This window comes from Pseudorasbora parva, chromosome 18 (assembly GCF_024679245.1).
Source record: "Pseudorasbora parva isolate DD20220531a chromosome 18, ASM2467924v1, whole genome shotgun sequence".
Taxonomy (NCBI): Eukaryota; Metazoa; Chordata; class Actinopteri; order Cypriniformes; family Gobionidae; genus Pseudorasbora; species Pseudorasbora parva.
The window spans coordinates 26597334-26622822 of NC_090189.1; the positions used below are offsets into that span (position 1 = coordinate 26597334).

General features: G+C 37.5%; 1 protein-coding gene across 3 annotated transcripts in view; it reads left to right on the forward strand.

Moving 5' to 3' along the window:
- The window catches only part of tenm2b (teneurin transmembrane protein 2b), a 324894-nt gene that overhangs the window by 61434 nt on the left and 237971 nt on the right, over nucleotides 1-25489 (forward strand). For all 3 annotated transcript variants that reach the window (XM_067423508.1, XM_067423509.1, XM_067423510.1), the window contains exon 2: nucleotides 10876-11136. In XM_067423508.1, coding sequence (XP_067279609.1) covers nucleotides 10911-11136 — 226 coding nt within the window. In that variant the 5' untranslated portion in view covers nucleotides 10876-10910. The remainder of the gene's footprint in view (nucleotides 1-10875; nucleotides 11137-25489) is intronic.

Consider the following 25489-nt stretch of genomic DNA (forward strand, 5'->3'; position numbering starts at 1 on the left):
CAGGCGTTGTGATTTATTTATGTTTGAAAGGTCTTATTGAAGTGTTGCCATGTTCACTTATTATAATTGTTTTTGGGCTTGTTGATTGAGCTTGACTCATAATGCAATCTAGTTTATGGAGTTAATAAAGTAAGCAGGTGTGGATCGTAATTTTTTTGTTTCATTTTAAAATATGAAGCATATTTGATTTATTCAGTTTTTTTATGGGCTTGGCAACACAAATGGCTCATACCTATTCTCCCTGTGATTTCCTTGCACCAGACACATCTCTGATGCTCCTTTTAAATACGTCATTAACTACCAGTTGTTCATTTCGGCACTGTACACGCATAGATTTTTTGTAAATATAGTTGCCACAAGCTCAACACTTCACAACAATGGTAACCCCCCCAAAACACTAACATAACATAAAAGAATATTAAACATGAACAAGTCTCTCCATTTTCTCATCTTGCTAAAAAAAATCATAAAATATGAAGTGAAAGTCCTGTTTCATTGGGTTAATTGATTGAAACATGTTATTTCAAAATGAAAACATCAAGTTAAGTCAAAGAGTAACTGTCTCAATTTAAAGTTAATTTAACATGAAGCAATCACACTTGAACCAGAGACCTGATACAATGGTGCTGCTGATTCAATTATTCAAGAATTCAATTCAAGAATTGGTTAAATAAAGTGAACAGCATTTTTTTTGAGTGTACCTGTATTTTTCGGATGTTAATTTGGTTGTCATTTGTGTTTTGTTTTTTTAGATTTTATAATTTGAATATTGGCCATTTATTAAGTAACCAACATTGGCCAACAGTGGCAGTTGTAGGAATTAAGTTATGAAATGTCAGAGTTCATTTGAGCCCTTGCATTTGACAGCATGATCAAGCCCTTCCTCACATCACTTGATTAGAAATGACTTCTATGTTCTATGTTAAATAATAGAATCTCAATGTTTTCACTCAGCAAATCAAATGTTGCTTAAATGATTTTTTAATGTGAGTTTTGACTCTGTAATGTGTGAATACTAAAACAGACCTTATCGCTGAATCAATAGCTTGCATAGCCTGTTGATTTATCTTTAAAAAAAGAGAAAAAGAACATGTTCTATTCTTTGTGCTTGACCTAATTAAAATTCATACACCTTTTTGTGATATCACAACCAGCGTGTCTGTAATGCACATGATTATACCAATGGCTTGGTAAGCTGTATTCTCATGTTCCTTTATCAAAAGACAGATCAATAGCAAGGCTGACCTCAACCACACATTTATTTGAAAATTGTACATTGTGAAACCGTAATATTGTCATTTGTTATTTTTTTCCCACAAAACAAACATTTTGCATTGCCTGCATGTCCCTCCTGCCAATGAAACATTTATTAATGTAAATACCAATTGGCAATCAATAATCATAACCAGAGCACCTCCCCATATGTAAACACATTTCTTATTGAACATATTGACAGCGCAGTGCCGTGTCCAACCTGAACAATTACACAGCTGTTCCCTGCTGCCTTAGCCTGACGTGGGCATACTCAATTCTAGTCAGAATATGAGTCTGATACTGCTCCATTGGGCTGTGATTATGGGGCGTGTTTCAACCGAACCAGGAAAGACCATTGGATAGACCAACAACCAATCAGAGCAACGAAGCGACGCATTACATTAGCTGTCAAATGTCAACAGAGCTCAACTGCACTGTGTTGCCAAGTCTGTGTTTTTTTCAGCGGGTTGCTTTCTATGTCCGCGGGTTGAAGTGACTATTATGTGATATATTCAGGAAACCTTGCCAAAATAGTTGACTTTACTTAGAAAAGCTGTGGAAACTGATTGCCTCAGAATTTTCAAGCAAATTAGGTCATCATTTTTGACTTGATACTAGCTACTACTTTGTAGACTTAACTTGTGTATTTGAAGAGGTTACCATAAAACTTGAGAACAAGTAACTCAATTTCAAAAGTTCAGCCAACTTACATATATAAGTTGGGGTTTGTAAGCAGAACAAAATAGCTCTTTTAACTAGTTATTTTAATGTCGATGTGTGGAAACTGATTGCCTTAAAATTCTCAAGTAAGCTGAACTTGACACTCAATTAAGTAAGCTTAACTGCATCAAGTTGTTCTTACTTAAACCATTCATGTCGACATGATTCTATCTGTGAGCTGAGGAAGTGTACTCCCAGAATGCATTGCAGCATGAATAAATTAATCACAGGGCAATCGTAACTCCGTTTTATTATTTTTGGCTTTATTTTACCATTTTATTTGCTGTTTTTTGTCAGTATAACCCCAATAATGACAGCAAATGAATTTGTAATGGTCTTATTAAGTGTAATTTTTTTTAACCATTGTTGTGTTTTGCATGCTGAATGTTGAAGTCGGTGTGTGACTCAAGCATGGTCAATTGTTGGATATTGTCACAAATATAGAGGCATTATATCAACACAATTAGAAGTTTGTCATAAGTGTTCGCAATAAAATGTTAAAAGATCATTCATTGATATTACATTTTATATATATGTGTAGATGTATTTATATATATATGTGTCGATGTATTTATTCATATATATATTTTATAACTTCCCTTCCTTTGAAATCAGATAACTGTGATTTTGTATTGCATTGCTGCATCAATAGGAAGAGACTTACAGTAATATAAATTAAGTTCCAAGTGCCCAACCAAAGGGAACACTGATCACCATAATGGTGAGACATTTTAGGAAATCAACATAAATTTATGAAGTCAGCTTATGTGACGCTTTCCCAGAATATTTAGTTGTATTTTCAATAACATTCAAGATGACTGGAAAATGAGTGAATGCAACTAAGAAGAACAATGACTGCAGAAGTGGAGGAAATGAGTGAAAATCTATTAAGAATTGCCCCGCCTCAACCTTTTGCCCGCCCCACCTGTTTTTTGTGTGTTTTTTTTGTCCTTTGGCTTTTGTCCTTTGGTTTTCTTAGTAACATTAAGGCATTACATGCAAATGGTTCAGATTACTAAATTGTTTTAAGTAAGTTCAACAAATTATTGGATATTAAAGTTTACTAAAAACTCTTAGTAACAACAGCTGTTGGATTTAACAGTGTGAATATGCATTTAGTACAACACACTCAACATTCTTAAGTACTATGTACTAAACTTGCTTAGTTTAGCTATTGCATCCACCTAAAAGTTCACAATACTCAGTATATTCAAGTTAAATCAACAAATTTTCCAAAATCAGTTAATTTTACAAGTTTTTCTTTAGTAGATTCAACAATTACTTTTTACAGTGTATAAAGATTTAAAATTACAGTGAATAAGTATTTGAGTATACTTCCATTTATGTTTTATGTTTATGTTTTATGTTACATTAATGTTTAAGGTCAGTAAGATTCTTTTTTGTAAAGAAATGAATACTTTTATTCAGCAAGGGTGCACAAATTGATAAAAAAATACAAAATATTGATAATGTTATAAACAATTTTATTTGAAATAAATGCTTTAGAATTTTTAGAAAAAGGTTTCCTCAAGAATATCAAGCAGAATAACTGTTATTAACATGATCATAATGATAATAAATGTTTGTTAAAGCAAATCAGCATATTAGAATCATTTCTAAAGAATCATTTGACAGTTAAAACTGGAGTAATGGCTAAATTATATTTCATAATATAAGTGTTTTTATGGTATTTTGGATCAAATAAATGCAACCTTATAAGAAGACTTCTATCAGAAACAAATAAAAACTATTCGTTTTGAATAGTAGCGTGTATGTATATTTATACAATTGTTACTGTTATACATATTATTATGCTGTTATAATTTTATATTGTACTGTCTTGGAGATACAGTAAGTCTAATATAGATACATTTGGAGATACATTTCTTTATTTAGGATCTTCAAAGTCATAAGGACAGAGTTAAAAAAAACCTTCTGGATAGATGAAGTCAGACTTTCGCTTTAAAAAGAAGATTTAAATTTGATCTAACAATGCTTTACTAGCATTAACCCCTATTTCCTTATTGTGGTGGTTACGTTTATATTTAATGCTTAAGTGTTTATCAAACATAAAACTTTCTTAATTAAAAGTGAGCAAAATAAGTTCACGTTCTCATGTAAAATAATTCATTAAAACGGTAGTAGTTCTCTGCCAACTTCCATTTAAACTATTGTAAGCGAAACCAGGTGGTAATTTCCAGTAAGTGGATGGTATAGTGTAGGATGGTTCTTTATTAATCCCTTTGGGGAAATTGAGAGTAAAAGCAACGTCTCCCTTGGCTTACATTTTATAGATTGAAGTGAAAATATTGGCCTTGCTGTACAGTTTTTGTAGTAGAGTAATGTGTCCTAAAAGACCTGATGGTAATTTACAGAGGTGTAGTATCTCTTTTATTGCCTCTGCTCTTCCCGTATGTAACATTTGAAGTGGTATTTTTCATGACTAAATGATGTAAAAGTCCTAAACAACAGGCTTTCTGCCAGATCCAATGTTTTGATTGGATCCTCCGGTGGCTCCCATGCCTGGCTAACTCAGCACACCGACACAGATGTAGAGTGGGAGGGTGTGATAGAGTCTCTCTCTGTCTCTACCTTATAATAAGACATCATGAGGATACGTCTGTCTCGAGCTGAAGATAGCACATTCTGTTTGGAAGGCTTGATATATTGTTTTGATGTTTAGGATATGTATTTCTCCTGCAATATGACATGGTTGATCTGCTTACAGAGTTTTCACAGGTGGTTATCGGCTTGATCTGCAGCTGATAGTGAGGCATTTGGTAGAGCTGTAGCTCAGGAATTTACTAATAGAGAAGCAACTGTTGGGTTTAACAGGTACAAAACAAATGTTTTTTTTTTTTTGCATCACTGAAAGCTTATTAAAAATGCAAGAATCATGGATTCATCATTTTAAGGAACAATATTAATTAAAAAAGATTTACTTAGTTTGTGTGAGTAAAAAAATCTGTTGTCTTGGCAATGTAAACTTTTCTGGGGAAAATGCTACACATACAGTATACTCATGTAAAAAGCAATATACTGTTTATATCACAAATCTTGGCTGTGTAATTTATAACATTGCAAAAATGTACACCTGTATTATCGCACAGATCTATGTATAAAGTTGTATAAAGTTTATATTATATCCAACATTATTTGCAAATATACCGTACACTCAAGCAATATACACCAATAACATTATTCCTAATATTGCGTTGGTCCCTCTTTTGGTGCCAAAACAGCCCTGAACCATCGAGAGACAGACTCCACTAGACCCCTGATGGTGTGCTGTGTTCAGTTTTTTTGTGTCTGGCACTAAGATGTTAGCAGCAGATTTTTAAAATCCTTTAAATTGCAAAGTGGGTGCGTTATCCTGCTGAAAGAGTCCACAGCCACCAGGGAATACAGTTTCCTTGAATTTGGGATACATGGTCTTAACAATGTTAGAGTAGGTGGTACCTGTCAAAGTATCATCCACGTGGATGGCAGGACCCAAGGTTTCCCAGCAGAACATTGCTCAAAGCATCACACTGCCTCCGTCGGCTTGCCTTCTTCCCATAGTGCATCCTGGTGTGATGTGTTCCTCAGATAAGCGACGCACACGCAACCATGATGTAAAAAAATGTGATTCTTCAGACCAGGCCACCTTCTTCCATTGCATCGTGGTCCAGTTCTGATGCTCAAGTGCCCACTGTTGGTGCTTTTAGTAGTGGACAGGGGTCAGCATGGGCACCCTGACTGGTCTGCAGCTTTGCAGCCTCATATGCAACAAACTGCGATGCACTGTGTATTTTGACACCTTTCTATCAGAATTAGCATTAACTTCTTGAGCAATGTGAGCTACAGTAGCTCAAGGGCCAGACTTCACTACCTACATGCATCAATGTGCCTTGGCCGCCCATGACCCTGTCACCGTTTTGCCACTCTTCCTTCCTTGGACCACTTTTGATACTGACCATAGCGGAAACACCCCACAAGAGCTGCAGTTTTGGAGATGCTCTGACCCAGTCATCTAGCCATCACAATTTGTCCGTTGTCAAACTTGCTCAAGTCGTTACGGTTGCCCATTTTTCCTCCTTCTAACACATCAACTTTGAGGACAAAATGTTCACTTGCTGCCTAATATATCCCACCCACTGAGAGGTGCCGTGATGAAGAGATAATCAGTTCCATTTACTTCACCTGTCATAATGTTATGCCTGTTCGGTGTATACTACATCATATCTCAACTGCATGATTTATTTTGTTGCAAAATGTAACAATATATACAGCTCTCTTTATAAAAATTGGTTATATAAGGGTTATATGACACAAAATGATATACACAATATATATAAAATCTCAACTGCTTTACTGCTTGTATCATTGAAAAAAAAAAAAAAAAAAACTACTGGTATATTATCACCCATCACTGATTTGCTAAATACAACATAAAGGTATTAAAATAAACAGTAACATCTTGATTTTCTGTAAAGCTGATTTGAAACAATGTGTATTGTGAAAATTGCTAAATTATTATCTAATTTATTGTTTTCCAACCACATTCCTGGAGGCTCCCCAACACTGCACATTTTGCCTCCCTAATCAAACACACCTGATTCAAATCATCAGCTTGTTAGTAGAGACTCCAAGGGCTGAAATGGATGTATCAGATAAAGGAGATGTGAGAAATGTGCAGTGTTGGGGGGGCCGCCATAAACTATGAATTTAAATAAATTGCATTCTACCCAAAAATAACAAGTGTATATAGTGGCAAGCTAAATAACATTAAAACACTACAAAACTGACATTAAAGTCAGGTGGTGTTTAAAAGTTTAAAAGCTGTGATGCATAATACTGTATTACCAAGTTTTGGGTTCTGCGTTTTAAATAGCTGAAAAAGTAGAAGTGTTTGGTAGTATAAATATTATCATCATAATATGGATAGAAAACACCTTACCGATTGGATGTGCCATGCCTGTATATCGTTGGAATTGTTTAAACTAGTTGAAAGCAACAAGCATATTTGCATACTTGCAAATTATAGTGAGTATTTATATGCCAAAAAATCCCTCAGACGAACATGCAATGGGGCATTCACTTACAGTGAGGAAAATAAGTATTTGAACACTGCTATTTTGCAAGTTCTTCCACTTAGAATTCCACTTAGAAATGGAAGGGTCTGAAATTGTCATCGTAGGTGCATGTCCACTGTGAGAGACATAATCTATAAAAAAAAAAAAAAAAAAAATCACAATGTATGATTTTTAACTATTTATTTATATGATACAGCTGCAAATAAGTATTCAAACACCTGAGAAAATCAATGTTAATATTTGGTACAATAGCCTTTGTTTGAAATTACAGAGGTCACCAGGTTTGCACACACTGCAGGAGGGATTTTGGCCCACTCCTCCACACAGATCTTCTCTAGATCAGTCAGGTTTATTGCCTGTCACTGAGAAACACTGAGCTCCCCCCAAAGATTCTCTACTGGGTTTAGGTCTGGAGACTGACTAGGCCACGCCAGAACCTTGATATGCTTCTTACAGAGCCACTCCTTGGTTATCCTGGCTGTGTGCTTCAGGTCACTGTCATGTTGGAAGACCCAGCCTCGACCCATCTTCAATGCTGTAACTGAGGGAAGGAGATTGTTCCCCAAAATCTCATAATACATGGCCCTGGTCATCCTCTCGTTAATACAGTGCAGTCACCTTGTCCCATGTGCAGAAATACACCCCCAAAGCATGATGCTACCAACCCCAAGCTTTACAGTAGGGATGCTGTTATTGGGATGGTACCCATCATTCTTCTTCCTCCAAACAGATTTAGTGGAATAATGACCAAAAAGTTATATTTTGGTCTCATCTGACCACATGACTTTCTCCCATGACTCCTCTGGATCATCCAAATGGTCATTGGCAAACTTAAGACGGGCCTGGACATGTGCTGGTTTAAGCAGGGGAAACTTCCATGTCATGCATGATTTCAAACCATGACGTCTAAGTGTAGTACCAACAGTAACCTTGGAAACGGTGGTCCCATCTCTTTTTAGGTCATTGACTCCTCCTGTGTAATTCTGGGCTGATTTCTCACCTTTCTTAGGATCATTGAGACCCCACGAGGTGAGATTTGCATGGCGCCCCAGACCAAGGGAGATTGACAGTCATGTTTAGATTCTTCCATTTTCTAATGATTGCTCCAACAGTGGACCTTTTTTCACCAAGCTGCTTGGCAATTTCCCCGTTGCACTTTCCAGCCTTGTGGAGGTGTATAATTTTGTCTCTAGTGTCTTTGGACAGCTCTTTGGTCTTGGCCATGTTAGTAGTTTGATTCTTACTGATTGTATGGGGGGGACAGGTGTCTTTATGCAGCTAACGACCTCAAACAGGTGCATCTAATTTAGGATAATAAATGGAGTGGAGGTGGACATTTTTAAGGCAGACTAACAGGTCTTTAAGGGTCAGAATTCTAGCTGATAGACTTCAAATACTCATTTGCAGCTGTATCATACAAATAAACAGTTAAAAAATCATATATTATGATTTCTGATTTTTTTTTTTTTTTTAGATTATGTCTCTCACAGTGGACATGCACCTACGATGACAATTTCAGACCCCTCCACAATTTCGAAGTGGGAGAACTTGCAAAATAGTAGGGTGTTCAAATACTTATTTTCCTCACTGTAAGACAACTGAATGGAATCAAGCACAACTTTTACACTTATAATAATAATAATAATTTGTTCAATTTATATAGCGCTTTTCAAGGCACTCAAAGCGCTTTACATTGAAGGGGGGAATCTCCTCAAACCACCACCAATGTGCAGCGTCGACCTGAATGATGCGACGGCAGCCAATATTGCGCCAGAATGCTTACCACACACCAGCTGATTGGTTGAGAGGAGACCGAATGATTAAGCCAATCAGGATATGAGGATGATTAGGAGGCCATTATTGACAGAGGCCAATGGGCAAATGTAGCCTGGATGCCGGGGTTACACCCTTACTCTTAATCGAAGGACCTGGGATTTTTAACGACCACAGACAGTCAGGACCTCAGTTTAACGTCTCATCTGAAGGACGGTGCTCTTTGTCAGTATAGTGTCCCCATCGCTATACTGGGGTGTTTGGACCCACACAGACCACAGGGTGAGCACCCCCTGCTGGCCTTACTAACACCTCTATCAACAGCAACCTAATTTTCTCCCATCCAGAAAACCAGGCTCAGCCCTGCTTAGCTTCAGTGGGAAACCAGTCTTGGGCTACAGGGTGATATGGCTTCTGGTGACTTGACACAGTGTCTAAAAACTAATGAGAAACGTGGTACAAAAGATGTCTGTCTACCGCGGATCTAATCGTATCGTACCCTTTGTGAGACTGGATAGGTCTTAATGCTGCCTTCATGTGCTAACGTACTTGTTGTAAACCGTGTTGGGGAAAGTTGCTTTTAAAATGAATGCATTACAATGTTGTGTTACTCCCTAAAAAGTAACTAATTGCATTACTTAGTTTTTTATGGAAAGCAATGTTCAAACCTGGTCTGGGCTTTCTTCTTAGTTTTTTTAAACAACAAAAAACAAAAATACCTTGTACAGGTAAAAGCCCCATCACAACAAAAGCAAAATGAAAACGCTTCAGGCTGAAGGAAATTCACTTCTCTGCAGTAGAGGGCAAAATTTATTTTATTTATTATTAAAATAATAATAATACAAATTAAACACAAATGTGATGATTGTCTAAAGTGATTTTTGTTTCTAATGCTGCCTTCACATGCCATCGGAAATGTCCTGCTTCCCACTTCTGAAGTCGTGATTATGAGCTAATTACATTTAAATTTTGACTTGAGAGGGCGTTCACGTCCAATGTTTTAACTAGGAAACTAGTATTTACAATAATTCCGATGTGAAGGCAGCATTAGTATGGTTGAATTGGATCATTGAAGGTCAGCAGCTTTGGTTAATAAAGTGAGATTAAGTACATAAAGTATATTTGTGTTATTTAACATTTAATTGTTGAAGGTTTGCATAATATTTGGAATTTGTATTTCTCTGTTTTTATTTTGAGAAATACTAAATCTGCTTTTGTGCAAGTGAGATGATTAAATGCTCACATTTAGTCTAAAACTACAATAAACATCATGTTTATACAGCGGCCTCTGCACTCACTCCCGATTTCTCTCAACATAAATAAATACATGGGAAAAACAAAGCAACTGCATTACTTATGATATTTTGCTTGTTTAAAATTTAAAACTAATGCACAACTTTACTTGTTAGATAAAGTTATTTAATTACATGATTTGTGCTACCTAAAATGCAACACGGATCATAAATACGAGTTTCCTAAATAAAATGGACATGAATGTATTTACCACTGGGAAGCTCGGAGATAAGTTTGATACCAAAGTTCCCGAATTGGGTGGGCCATCAATATTAAACGTGGTTGAGGGAAGAACTTGTAGTCTTTATTTTGTCCCCCCACAACAACTACACTTCCTTGCCTTGTCATTAAAGTAGTGCATATTTACATATTTGAATAATCATTTGAAGCATATTGTATGTTGTATACCTGCAAAAATAGTTTTAAATTTCAGAATTGTCAGCAACCTGACTATCTAGCGCAGTGAATGTTTATATGGTTGTCAATGAATGGGACGCTAAATATCATATTGGCTTTAATAATAATTTCCCAATAAATAGGCAAGAAAAAACCATGTGGCAAGAATAAACCATGATTCCTGTTCTTTCCGACAACAAAGCACTTGAATGCAAAATGCTTGTAATCACAACTTCAGAAGTGGGAAATAGGACATAAGTACACATTGCAAAGCCAAGTGTGATAATGTTGTTGTAGTTGATGTTATTTTGTTTATTTCCTAAAATAAATCTAAACCCACGACACGCATTTCCTCTGTGTGCAGGTAATTCGCATAATTGTCCGTCAGCTCCTGCAGTGATGGATTTGAAGGACAGACAACAGCGCTCTCTGACACGGGGTCAGGGCGGAAAGGATCTGCACTATGCTACATGCTCCCTGGACAATGAGAACTGCCATATAGTGTCACAGAAATCATACAGTTCCAGCAAGAGGCTGAAGGCCTACCAGCATGACGGACACCTGCGCTATGGAAGATGTGTTGCGGAGTTAGTGCACCAGGAGACAGAACAGTATGTTAGACAAGGTAAGATTGTTTAAGTTATTATAAGAATGGAAGAAATCATAATGGTAAATACGGCAGCTATACTATTGGCACATCACATTAGCTACATTTTGACAAACTTGTGCAAGCAAAAACAATGTCTGTTGTCTATTTTCAGTAGTCTAGAGATGCATAAAGCATGTGTCACTCAGAAGTCACAGCTTTCTGTTTGGTCAATGCAATGAATTTCTTTCACCAACTTGAACTGTTATGAAATGTGTGAATCTTTTCCCCCTTATGTGAAATTCGTGGATTCCTTTTAAAATTACTGGTATTTTAATTTGACTTTATTTGTTTGGTTTATGTTTTTCTTTTTCTTTTCACTTTCATCCAATATAACATCCTATAAACAGGTTTAAGCAAATAGTGGACTATCTCATATATGTAGTATGTGCAATTCTTAAGTACATATTGGATACAGCAGACTTTAGGTCAGAGTTTTCTCATTAGTTGGGGCTTTAACACAAATGCCATCATGGATGAATGTTATCCATTTTAACCCACATAATCCCCTGTAATAATAACAGGGATGAGGATTTTCTGTGGTAAGTTTTAATTTGCAGCTATTGAAACTTTTGATCTATGTGCATAGAACGGTGCTAAAGTTTCAAGAAAAAGATTTGTTAAAAGTTATTGTTCCTTTCATGCAAGTGACACTGACCTGATAAACACAAACCGGATTGGAGCAGGTTGATTCTGGAAAAAAAGGGGAAAACACTAAATCTACTAATTTAAGATAAATTATCTAGCTGAATTAAAGGTTTTATTTTATATTACTTGAATGAACCTGAATACATTAGACCATGGTTCGTAACATATGTATATTTTTTGGGTTTTGAATTTACATGGAAGTACCCTGCATCTACTGTATGTCATTTTTACCACAAGGCAATTTATATCGGGAGTGATTTCAGATTTTGGCTTCATTTTGATCACAACCAAGAATTTTTAAAGATATTTTTTTTCTGACAAAGGCTGTTCTGTCTGTTTTAGCCATGACTTCTTTTAGGTCATTTCACCAAGGACACATTTTTGCAGTGGGTTAGGAAAAAAAACCTTAGAAATTTTAATTGTTTTTATCTTTGAAAATTGTGCTGCCAGATTTTGTTTTGCTCAAATTGATCTGCTCTTAAGAGTTAACCGGTTATAATTATAGTTCGACCAACTGACCTTATTCAGTTGCTGCACAGAAAATTGATTGTAAACATGAAGTTTTAAAAACTTTGAGCCATGTTGAAAGATGTCCTTACAAACATACCTTAAGCCAGCTTTGTCAATATCAGATAAAGAGATAATAGAGGTGAGCTGCAGTATTCGATCAGGAACCTTCATCCTTTCAGTATGAGAATTAACTTTCCTGTTGTTTATAAATGGGTGATTACTGAACCTAAATATAGGAACCTGATAAAAAAAAATGCTCATTTACAAGAAAATGCCAGGCGAACTTAGAGGTTTTTAAGTCTCTATATACACCGATCAGGCATAACATTATGATTAGGTGAAGTGATTAACACTGATTATATCTTCATCATTGCACCTGTTAGTGGATGGGATTTATTAGGCAAGTGAACATTTTGTCCTCAAAGTTAATGTGTTAGAAGCAGGAAAAATTGGCAAGCATAAAGGATTTGAGCAAGTTTGACAAGGGCCAAATTGTGACGGCTATACGACTGATTTTGTGGTCTAAAATGACAGTGCTGCATATGGCTTCCGTAACCCGAATGAAGCATGTTGATGGGTGTGCTCTTGCTCCCGCTCGGGTTGACTTGCGGATGCGATCATCTGGGAGAAGTGCCCATAGAAGCAATTTCGCCCTTTATGATGTCATAGCCATACTCGAAAAAACTGAAACCTATATGTATGTGTATTTGGATACGTCCAACTAGTTTTTGAAACTTTGGCCACGTTTAGCATGAAAATCCAACTCTTTAATAGTGCAAATAAGTCAGAATGCATGAAATAGCATTAGACATGCCATTTAACCTTTAAAAAACAAAACGGGCATCAGCAGCTAAAAATAACTATCGTTCTAAAATGTTTAATAACTTTTAAACTGCTAATCCAATCTGTATGCTGTAAAATGCACAGTAAAGAGGACAATCTCGGCTTTCAGAAGTTTTTTTTCGCCTAAATCTACAGTATATACAGCCAAACAGAAAAGATTGTTGATCGTTAGTCCCCCACTTGCTGAGGGATTGTTACTTGTAGACACAATTTCATCTGGAAGTCTAAAACAACCAAGTCTGACTTTCTAAAGGAAATAATCCAAACCTTATACGGAAGTCCTGAACCGCATGTTGATACATATTTTTTTTTACTCAATTATGTCGTAATAACGAGATGTAAAATGTTGTTGTAAGATGTTGTAAAAATGACAATTTTCTTGTAATAACAAGATATGTTGTAAAAACACAATAATTTTCTTGTTAAAGGGATAGTTCACTTTGAAATTAAATTTTGATATGTTTTAGCTTACCTCATGGGCATCCGAGATGTAGGAGTATTTGTTTCCCCAGTAGTTTCAATTTTGATCATTTTAGGTCAAACCGTTCTTGTCTGTGCCTCACATAATGCAGGTGTATGGTCACCACCTCAAAGAGCATACACAGAGAAGTCCAAATTAAAGAATCCCCGATCGTAAGTACACACTGATGGCCTAAGACACGAAACGAGCGGTTTGTGTGAGAAAACGAACAGTATTTATATCGTTTTTACCTCTTGTACACCACTACGTCCGACTGATCCGAGGGCGAGACGTACACGCGTGAGATCCACTTCCGGTGCTTTCCGTGCTTGCGCAGACTAAAGCCAGAACGCGCGAATGTCACAACAGGAAACACGCACGCGCGCCCTCAGAGGTAAAGACAGGTACAAGAGGTAAAAACAATAAATAGTGTTCATTTTCTCACACAAACCGCTCGTTTCGTGTCTTAGGCCATCAGTGTGTACTTACGATGGGGATTGTTTAATTTGGACTTCTCTGTGTATGTTCTTTGAGGTGGTGACCATACACCTGCATTATGTGAGGCACAGACAAGAACGGTTTGACCTAAAATTATCAAAATTGAAACTACTGGGGAAACAAATACTCCTACATCTCGGATGCCCATGAGGTAAGCTAAAACATATCAACATTTAATTTCAAAGTTAACTATCCCTTTAAAACGACATATATTTTCTCCTAATAAGGACATGTGATGTATAATGATGTGTAGCTACAAAATATGCTTTTATCCACATTAAAGAATTGATATAACCTATGTGCGTTTGTAACACTGAGTTATAAATACTAGTATATGCACTGGGTAAGACTTAAGAAATAAACCCAGGTAAATCGCACGTGTGTTATTCCCATAAAAATACTGGTAAAAACGAACATTATCAACATGTAGCTGTTTTAGGCTGTTTCCACAACAAATTCTTAAAATGTAACAAAATTCACAACAAGAATGAAAAATATAAATGTAAAACAAACATAAATTATGCCATTCATTAGCCTTCAAACTATTTTAATTTTAAAGCCTAAACGAATTAGGCCAGCCTAAACGGAAACTGAAACCAATTTGCACAAATCCAAATATTTCTATATTTGCACTTGGGTGCTAAAATATTTATTATGGTAACTTTTTGTATGACTCGTGTACCAGTCTAAAACATTACTACAACAACATTCACATGAGCAAAAATGTGTGTGGAATAACACCACTGTAGAGCAGCAGTCACAATTGGATACAACTGACAGTATAACTTTAGCCAAATAACTTTTTTTTTTTTTTTTTTTTTTTTTTTTGTGACTGCATTTTCAATTTGATGATGAATAAACTTAGCCTGACAAGCCAGGCAAAAAACATTTTATATTATATTTAATTTATATATAATTTGCATATTAGAAATCTAAGGTATTTCAATTTGCTTTCTCTAAATGTTTATAAAATATACAAATTAACTTGCAAGAATTAGGCCAACTTTTGTTTTTGTTTTTTATTGCATTTATTTTATACATTTTCTAACCTCGAATCTTGATTATATTCTTTTATATAATCTTTTCTCTTATATAATCTATATTCTTTTCTATTATATTATTCCTGATTATATTTGGAGTTTTCCCCTCTCAGTCCGGATTGCATCCAGAATCAACATACGCTTATTTTGTCTGAATTCCATATTCCACCAGCACAATATTTCTGTGTAGACTCAGCCAAACTCCAAATACAGCCTGAAGCATTTTTTTGTCAGGTTTTGATTCGGGAATGTCCAAGAGAGGAATATTGCCTGTCATTCAGAATTTTTTTTCCTCATGCTTCTGTGTTTTCCATAGATGCTGGCTCAGGTGTAGTTCAAAGACGGCATGAAACAGAGAATCTTTTAATAGTCGGAGATGAGATGTGCCCCACTAGCAGTGCCCACATCTCATTATAGCAAAGTTTCATCTACCTAAAGCAAGAAGTGACCTTGTCGTCACTTTTCTCCTTCACTGTGTGCTGTAAAAATAGCCCAAACCAGTGAGACCGAGCTGCACACTCATCTTCAGAGTGGATCAGACAGACTGAGACATACAGAGAGAAAATGATAGACACAGAAATAGGGCTAGTAGTCTCTAGCTTTCAGTAGCCTGAGGTATCTGGTCCACATGTTTGTTTTTTTCTTTTCGTTTTTTTTTCCCCTTTTCTGCCAGCTGTAGCCTGCTCCACATTACATCCGAACAAACTGCCATGATATGCTCATATGGCTGAGGGAGGAGATTTTGGTTGTAGGACACTCCAAGCTGGTGGTCCATGGCCGTAGTAGATGTACTGGCCTCCGCAGGCAGCTTTGCCTCAGTAAAGGCCATATGGCGAGGGAGCTTCGGAAGTACGAGAGCACTCATTATGGACATTTGCGGGAAGGAGTGCTCTGCCTCTCAGGCAGCCCGAAACCCTTTTATAGTCCCTTTAGTGCACTTTTTTCCAGCACAACATCTGGTAGCATGTGCTTATCGTTCTCCATCCGAGCCCTTGCTAAGCAGAGCTGCTCCAAACATAGCAGAACATTGAGAATACAGTATATGGGTAATGTGGGTGAACAGGAATACGGGAGAGATGATGGAGGAGAGTGAATCAGAAGGAAAGCAGCAACTATATCCATCTATATGACCCTGTTTACACCTGGGATTAACATCCAGCTCGGGTGTGATCAGACGAGAGGGATTAATGTTTATACTTGGCATTGACATGTCATATCATGTGGCAAATGCATAGCTGGTGACCACTTCTGATGTCTCTGATTTCATGATTGCACACATCAGATCAGCCTGTCATTGTCTTTTAATAGCTGGTACGATCAGGTTATTTTTTTTATCTCTGATAACTGATATGCATAGTTTATAGTAACACTACTTTAACATTAGACATGATACATGTTTAGTTAACTCTAATCCTTTAGTATGTTAATTAAATTACTACTTTTAACTAATTGCACTGTAAAAATGGTACAGATAAATGGCAAAGAACTGGGAGCAACATAAACATTGGACACAAGCCCAGGGGAACACAAGCAGAGATCATGACAATATGGCTTTAAAATACTTGGAACAGTAGTATTCTGGCACATATGTGTTAGCTGCAATGCCTAAAGCTCACTTTACTAAAGGGAATATCCAGTCTGTAATTTTCCATTTTGAAAATTTTGCTCTCCCACATGATAGCTAATTTTAGATCTGCATCATATGGACTTGTCGCTCAAGATCAATACCAATGTGACTGCATCGCTTTCAGGCTTTCGATTTGTTTGGAGTAAGAGTAGGTAGTTTAACAAGCTCTTGATAGGATTTTCATCCATATTACAGCCGGCGGCCATCAAAGCCGATAGAGGGAGCTTGCAATAGTATAGCAACACTCATGGTCTTTAACTGACAATGAAAAGCAGATTATATTTTAATGCAGATCTAACGTATTCCTACACCCACCGCCTGTTACAGGAACTTTGAAATATTGTGGGGGTCCATGTGAGTCTTTATCGCAATTAGAGATCATTTCCATGCTGAAGAGGGACATTAGGCCTCTGCTACAGAGTGGTGTGTAATGGGCAGTGCTTGAGATGTAATATTGATGGGAGCACTCTAGTAGAATAAAAATGAGAATGCACTGGTAATGAAAAGCTAAAATGAAATGGCAAAAATGAGTGAGGTGGTGTACAAACATCTAAACAGAACAGTCTCATTGGCATACTGTACCTTTTGATATCTGCTGTGGTTTTTCTATTTATGAAGATGTTGACCTTGAGTACAATGGATTGAATTTACTATATATGAGCACAATTCTTTCACTACGTTTCATTCTGTGATGCCCTTGACTGTCGTATTTCATCTTTTCCCCTCTGTTTCTCATTTATTATTTTCCTATGCACTCTCTCACTCTCTCTCTTGTCAATGCAATGCAATCTTTTGTAAAATTAATTGTGAATGATTCAACCGTGCAGGTTATTTCAATGTAAATATGTTTCTTTTTGTAATTTTCATGGAAAATTCAATATTTTTTAAGCGATAATGTAAACCAAAAGCCAGGCATAGCATTCATGTTGGTTCCAATTCAGTATGTAAAATATTTTTTACGAAATTGTGTGGGTTAGAAAGATCTATTATCTTATGTAGTGATGAATAATGCACTGCGCACACAGAGGTCACATTCGAACCAAGCTGCTTTGTGTTGGTCAACACAGCAAATCTGTATGACAAACTTTATCCCAAATCTGAGTGGGAAAATCTTTCACTGATACAAAACTGTGTGGGTTTCTTTTGAAATTACTGGATTCACCTTAACACCTTAACACTGACTTTTGACCATCCACCAAGTCCCAGCCACAATACAGTAAAAACAAAATGTGATCAAGATTACTTTAAAACAGCATCAAACTAATGTACAGTGGGTACAGAAAGTATTTACATTTTTTATTCTGTTATATTGCAGCCATTTGCTAAAATTATTTAAGTTAATTTTTTTTCTCAGTAATGTACACACAGACCCCCATATTAACAGAGAAACACCGAATTGTTGACATTTTTGCAGATTATTAAAAAAGAAAAACTGAAATATCTCATGGTCCTAAGTATTCAGACCATGTGTTGTGACACTCATATATTTAACTCAGGTACTGTCCATTTCTTCTAATCATCCTTGAGATGGTTCTAGACCTTCATTTGAGTCAAGCTGTGTTTGATTATACTGATTGGATTTGGAAAGCCACTCACCTGTCTATATGAAACCTTATAGCTCACAGTGCATGTCAGAGCAGATGAGAAACATGAGGTCAAAGGAACTGCCTGAAGAGCTCAGAGACAGAATTTTGGCAAGGCACAGATCTGGCCATGGTTACAAAAAAAATTCTGCTGCACTTAAGATTCCTAAGAGCGAAGTGGCCTCCATAATTCTTAAATGGAAGACGTTTGGGATGACCAGAACCCTTTCTAGACCTGGCCGTCTGGGCAAAAAGCTATCGGGGGAGAAGAACCTTGGTGAGAGAGGTAAAAAAAGAACCCAAGGATCACTGTGGCTGAGCTCCAGAGATGCAGTCAGGAGATGGGAAAAAGTTGTAGAAAGTCGACCATCACTGCAGCCCTCCCCCAGTTGGGGCTTTATGGCAGAGTGGCCCGACAAAAGCCCCTTTTTAGTGCAAGACACAAATATAGAACTTTTTGGCCTTAATTTTAAGCGGTAAGTGTGGAGAAACCAGGCACTGCTCATCCCCTGTTCAATACAGTCCACACAGTGAAGCATGGTGGTGGCAGCATCATGCTTTGGGGGTGTTTTTCAGCTGCAGGGACAGGACAACTGGTTGAATGCGGCCATGTACAGGGATATACTGGATGAAAACTATCTCAAGAGTGCTCAAGACCTCAGACTGGGCTGAAGGTTCACCTTCCAACAAGACAATTACCTTAAGCACACAGCTAAAAAAAATGAAGGAGTGGCTTCACAACAACTCCGTGACTGTTCTTGAAAGGCCCAGCCAGAGCCCAAACTTAATGGACTTAGGACCATGTGATATTTCAGGTTTTCTTTTTTAATAAATCTGCAAAAATGTCAACAATTCTGTGTTTTTCTGTCAATTTGGGGTGCTGTGTACACGTTAATGAAAAAAAAAAAAAAAAAAACTTAAAGGGATAGTTCACTTTGAAAATAAATGTTGATATGTTTTAGCTTACCTCATGGACATCCGAGATGTAGGAGTATTTGTTTCCCCAGTAGTTTTAATTTTGATCATTTTAGGTCAAACCGTTCTTGTCTGTGCCTCACATAGTAAAGTTTTATTAACTAATTTCGGGAGGAGCACATTCAGATAATTAAACCAATTAAACAACGGAGCCGTCAGCTAACCAAACCTAATTAACAAGGGGAGCATGTCAGATAACGTAACCTATTTAAACAAGTGGAGCACGTCAGATAATTAAACCTAATTAAACACAAGTGGAGCATGGTAAGCTAATCAATCTAATCAACGATAAGAGGTGTACTTCTACAAAAGATTTACCTTCTCTCGTTGACCATTTTTATTTTAGCATCCCTCCACCACCCCATCTCCTCACTTTAATTTATCCCCCATTGTAAGTACACACTGATGGCCTAAGACACGAAACGAGCGGTTTGTGTGAGAAAACGAACAGTATTTATATCGTTTTTACCTCTTGTACACCACTACGTCCGACTGATCCGAGGGCGTGTGCGTTTTCTGTTGTGACATTCGCGCGTTCTGGCTTTAGTCTGCGCAAGCGCGGAAAATGCCGCAAGTGGATCTCTCGCACGTGTACGTCTCTCATTGTTTACACAGAAATTTGGGAAGTGTTAACTTTCACTGTGAAGATCTAAACATATTTAGACAAACAGGACATCGAATAGAATACACTGATCAAGAATGTGATACCACTTCCGGTGCTTTCCGAGCTTGCGCAGACTAAAGCCAGAACGCGCAAATGTCACAACAGGAAACACGCACGCATGCCCTCGGATCAGTTGGACGTAGTGGTGTACAAGAGGTAAAAACAATATAAATACTGTTCGTTTTCTCACACAAACCACTCGTTTCGTGTCTTAGGCCATCAGTGTGTTCTTACGATGGGGGATTGTTTAATTTGGACTTCTCTGTGTATGCTCTTTGAGGTGGTGACCATACACCTGCATTATGTGAGGCACAAACAAGAACGGTTTGACCTAAAATGATCAAAATTGAAACTACTGGGGAAACAAATACTCCTACATCTCGGATGCCCATGAGGTAAGCTAAAACATATCAAAATTTAATTTCAAAGTGAACTATACCTTTAAATTATTTTAGCAAATGGCTGCCATATAACAAAGAGTGAAAAATTTAAGGGGGTCTGTAAATACTCTAATAAATACTTTCCATACCCCTTGTATGATATTGTAAGTACACCTTGCAGACCAAATGGTTAAAGGTTTGGAAACTTCAGGTTTTATGGTTCAAATCACACAAAGGGCAATCCCTGAGTGATCACTTTGTACTTTTGAACAAGGGGCTAAGCCTAAGGTTACTCCAGGGCAATTATCAATGTAGATAGTTTTGTGTTTGTGTGTTCCTGTTTGTGTTTGTTCTTAGCAGATTACTGATTTTACCCAGAACATTTTACTTATTTTGTCCTTTTTTTGTGTGTTGAGTTCCTGAAAAATTGTTTTTGCCTGGTTATACTGTAGATTGTAAGAACAAAAAAGAGGACTGTACATTGCACTTAAACATCATGTCAACATTTAATTTGCCAGAAGTGGAGTTTTAATTACTCATCTGTTCTTCCTTTCTGCAGGCTGTTTCTTTTGAAACAATTATATAACAACATAATTAGTTGTTTTCTTGTCACTGCATGTGCCTGTTGGATTATGTTCCAGGGTAAAAATGAGACATGTTTGTGTATCTTAATGTGTAAACATTACAGATATTTAACATTTAAATGCAACTTTATTACTTTAAATAGAGTAATACCTTGGATATTATTTATTCAGCCATATGCTCTCTAACAAGGTTAGGCATGCTCGTCTCACAGTAAGGTCCCCGGTTTGAGTCCCGGCTGAGTCAGGAGTCCTGTTCTCCCTGAGTGGGTTTCATCTGAGTGGTCCGTTTTCCTCCACAATCCAAAAACATGCAGTATAGGTGAATTTGGAGATGCAAAATTGTCCATAGGTGTAAATGCACGTGTGTGTGCGAGTCCTAAGCCAGGTAATGGTGAGGGTTGGGTAAAGACCTAGCAGCCTACACCTGAACAATCCTTGCCAAGAATTTTTTTCTTGCTTATGGCAAGAGATGGCCATAGATTCACCAAGTGTCGGATATGACTGAAATGGTAATAGATAGATATATGTTAGTAGCTTTGGACTGAAAGTGCTAAATCCACATCAAGGCAAACATTTAGCCACAGATGAATAAGTGAAATGAATCCTAGGAAAAACATGAATTATTAAAATATAAATTTTTGAATTCATCAAAACTGGCCACAACACAACATTTGAATGGAAATAATGTGGTATAAATTAAATAAATGTTTACAATACCTTCTTTAATTGCTCTTTTTTTAATGAAATGCTTGTGGATGTAGAATATCCCTTACCAACATTATGTTAACCTTGAATGTTGATGTCATGATAATCAGTTTTTTTACATTTAAAGGAGACCCAACACTGATCCCTGAGGAACTCCTTGGTGTCTTCTATAGGGATAAAAAAATACCTCTTTTTTTCCTTGTTTCAAATTCCTGCTGTTTATCTCGCCCCTCACAGTGTGTGGCTTTGATATGGTTATCTAGTGAAGCACGAGCTCAAGGGCAGGTCTGCTACAAACTATGCGAGGGAGCATCTCACCTCTTCTTAGGCCATCTTTCAGAGATTTAGCATTTGGTCTTTAGCATCACCAATGACCTTGCCCTTGGTTTACAGTTTAACATTTTATTAAGAAACATCTAGCATGTTTCAAAAATGTCTTAACGGTGTAGTTTGCACAAATCTTGAAAGTGAGTCATACAGGTTTGAAATGTATTTTTTTTTACATTTATTCTATAGCTTATAAGGATTACAGTGCTGGTATTATGCTGTTCACTGAAATAAAGAAACATTTTTCAGAGAAAAGGGCATTGGCATTTAACTATTCTCCTTGCACTCAGGGTAGCCTATTAGACTCTTAGTCACACCCAGCACCTGGACTCTCAGAGTTTGTAAGTCTGCTCATTTGCACAATACAAGGTAAATGGTAAGCCAGTGGAGTGAACCTAATTTCTGGCCCCCCTCCAGACCCTAATAGGCTCTAATGCAAGTATCCAGGGGTTCATGAGCCTTACAAAGTAGCCTGACAATCAAAATTGCCTCTTTTATTAAGGAATAGTGGTGCCTTATAACTTGTCTAAAATAAGTCTCTTGAAAGCCTGCTTTTCATGCATTTACATTTATTCATTTAGCAGACGCTTTTATCAAAAACGAATTACAACTGAAGAATACAGGAAGCAATCTGTGATGAAGAGGCAAGAATTCACAAAAAAAGTGTGAAATACTAAGTTTTGGGCACTACCCAGAGCAGCACAAGCTAGAATAAGAAAATAGAGGAAAAAAAATATTATATATATTATTTTTTTATTTTTTTTATTTAAGATGAGGTTAGTTGCTTGTGGAAAAGATGAGATTTCAGCTGTCTTTTGAATGTTGACAGTGATTCTGCATTCCGGATGGAGGTGGGGAAGATCATTTCACCAGCAAGAAACGGTGAATGAAAATGTTCTGGAAAGGGATTTCATGCCTCTCTGGGATGGTACACAAGCCCTCACTCCTTAGCTGAGCGAAAGCTTCTGGTGGGGGTTTAGATTTTTTGTAGGAGCAGGTCAAAGTATGCTGGTGCTGAGGTTGTGATGGATCTGTAAGCAAGCATTGATGCCTTGAACTTGTTCAGGGAGAAATGTCAAACTTGATGCAATGCATCTAAAGGTTCTATGTTTTATTTTAGGGCAAGATTATCAGTGAGTAATTACTTTAATTTCAGTCTGTGTCAAAGTTGGGTGAAAGGATGAAGCGAGGACTCAGTAATGCAGAAATGCATGCATGCATACATACATACTTGCATACATACATGCATACATACATACGTAGATAAATACATGTAGACAGACAGATAGATAGACAGAGATACAGGGGTTGGACACTAAAACTGAAGCACCTGGTTTTAGCCCCAGGTATTAGTAGTAATAATAATTTATTAGTATGGTGTAGGACCTCCTTTTGTGGGCAATACAGCATCAATTTGTTTTGGGAATGACAGATACCAGTCCTGCACAGTGGCCAGAGGGATTTTGTGCCGTTCCTCTTCTAGAACAGTGGCCAGCAGCTGGTGGAGGAACTCAATCTTCCAAAACACCCTAAAGTGGCTCAAATATATTTACATCTGATCACTGTGCAGACCATGGGAGATGTTCAACTTCACTTTCAAATTCATCAAACCGTTCTGTCACAAATCTTGCTGTGTGTATTTAAGGTATAATGTTTGAATCATTATGTGCACATGGTCCTCTAGAATGGTTCAGTAGTCCTTGGCAGTGAATCGCCCATCAAGCACAGTCGGGAATGCCATGAAATCGCAGCCCAAACCATCACTGATCCACCCCCGTGCTTCACTCTGGGCAGCAACAATCCATTTAAACATCTTTGGGGCTTCTCCGCACCATAACTCCCGCGGATGTGGGAAAAACATGTTAAGGTGGACTCCACAGAGAACAATACATGTTTCACATTGTCCACAGCCCAAGATTTGCCCTGTTGGCATCAGTGAAACAGACATTTGGCGTTTACACGAGTGACCAAAAGTTTGGCTATAGCAGCCCAACCATAAATATTGACTCTGTGGAGCTCCAGACGAACAGTTTTGGTGAAAACAGGAGAGTAGAGGTGCACATTTAATTCTGCAGTAATCTGGGTAATTGTGGTTTTATGTTTTTTGGATACAATCCGAGTTAGTACCCGGCCACCTGTTTACAGACTGTTTCTACAGTTGCTATATAAACTATAATTACATATCAACTATACTAAAATAACACTGACAAAAACTCTTTAAGTACAAGTTACTGCCTGACCTGTTCTGTCATAGTTTATGCTATGCCAGTGCTTTTGAACAAATACCTGTTAAACTTTTTTCCTGTTGTCAGCTACGAACATGCTGAACATGCTCCACACACACAGCAGCGGCAGTCTTAACAGTTGCTGTCCGAATGAAAGGCAAACAAAAGAAAGCAGAGGGATAAATAATAAAGGTGGCATAAAAAAGGGATGCAATGCTCTGATGTCACCACAGGCATTTAAAAAGGAGAGCGAGCCGAAAGGATCTCTCATGAATAAGAGACCCAGACGAGGAAACAGCCGTTAGACAGTCAGCTTAAGCACCAAGCACCAAGCAATACACAACAAAATGACCCAAATGGCCCACGCTGGGGCTAGAGGAATCAGAGGAAGCTCTCTTTTCCACAGCAGCTATATTCTCCAACAGTGCAGTCAAGCGAGCCAACATTATTCAGGGTATGCTGACTGCATCCTCTGTACCCTGATGGTATTGATCTCTGGAGATGGAAAGCGTGACTGCTTGGCTTCACAAAAAAGAAAGAAGTGCAACATAGACAATAATGCTCAAAGACCAAAGCGTCAGGGATGGAATTTAGAAAGGTCGAGGCATATATTGAAATAGGCTGACATTTATAAAGTAATATAGGCTTCATTGAGCCTTTTTAGAAAGCATCATTTACACCATGCTTCACTTCTCTGTGAGAGAGGATTTGTTTCTAAATCAAGTCTTCTTTCTTTCTTTCTTTCTTTCTTTACTTGTTTGCTGCTCAACAGTGTCTTTTTTGCCTTTTTAATACAAGTTTGACAGAAACTTTCCTTAAAGGGGGGGGGGGGGGTGAAATGCTGTTTCATGCATACTGAGCTTTTTACACTGTTAAAGACTTGGATTCCCATCCTAAACATAGACAAAGTTTCAAAACTAATGTTGGACGTTTGATGGAGTATTTCTGTGTCAAAAATACTCCTTCCGGTTTCTCAGAAGTTTCGGCGAGTTTTTTTCGAGTATGGGTCTACCTGACGTTAATAAGAGCGGAAGGTCCTTGTATGGGCCGTACGGGCTCTTCTCCCGGTAGGGTGCGCGCGCGCGTGCGTGACTAGAGCACGCCGTAAACAGTCTCTCAGATGCAGATCCAGTCGTCCGTGAACACTTATGTGGCGCCGCGCTTCTCTTTATTCCTATGGGTGACGTCGAGCGACTTCAACGCTTCAGCACAGCATTCCGGGAAGGCAGCGCTGCATTTGAACGCAGAAATGACGGGAAGCTT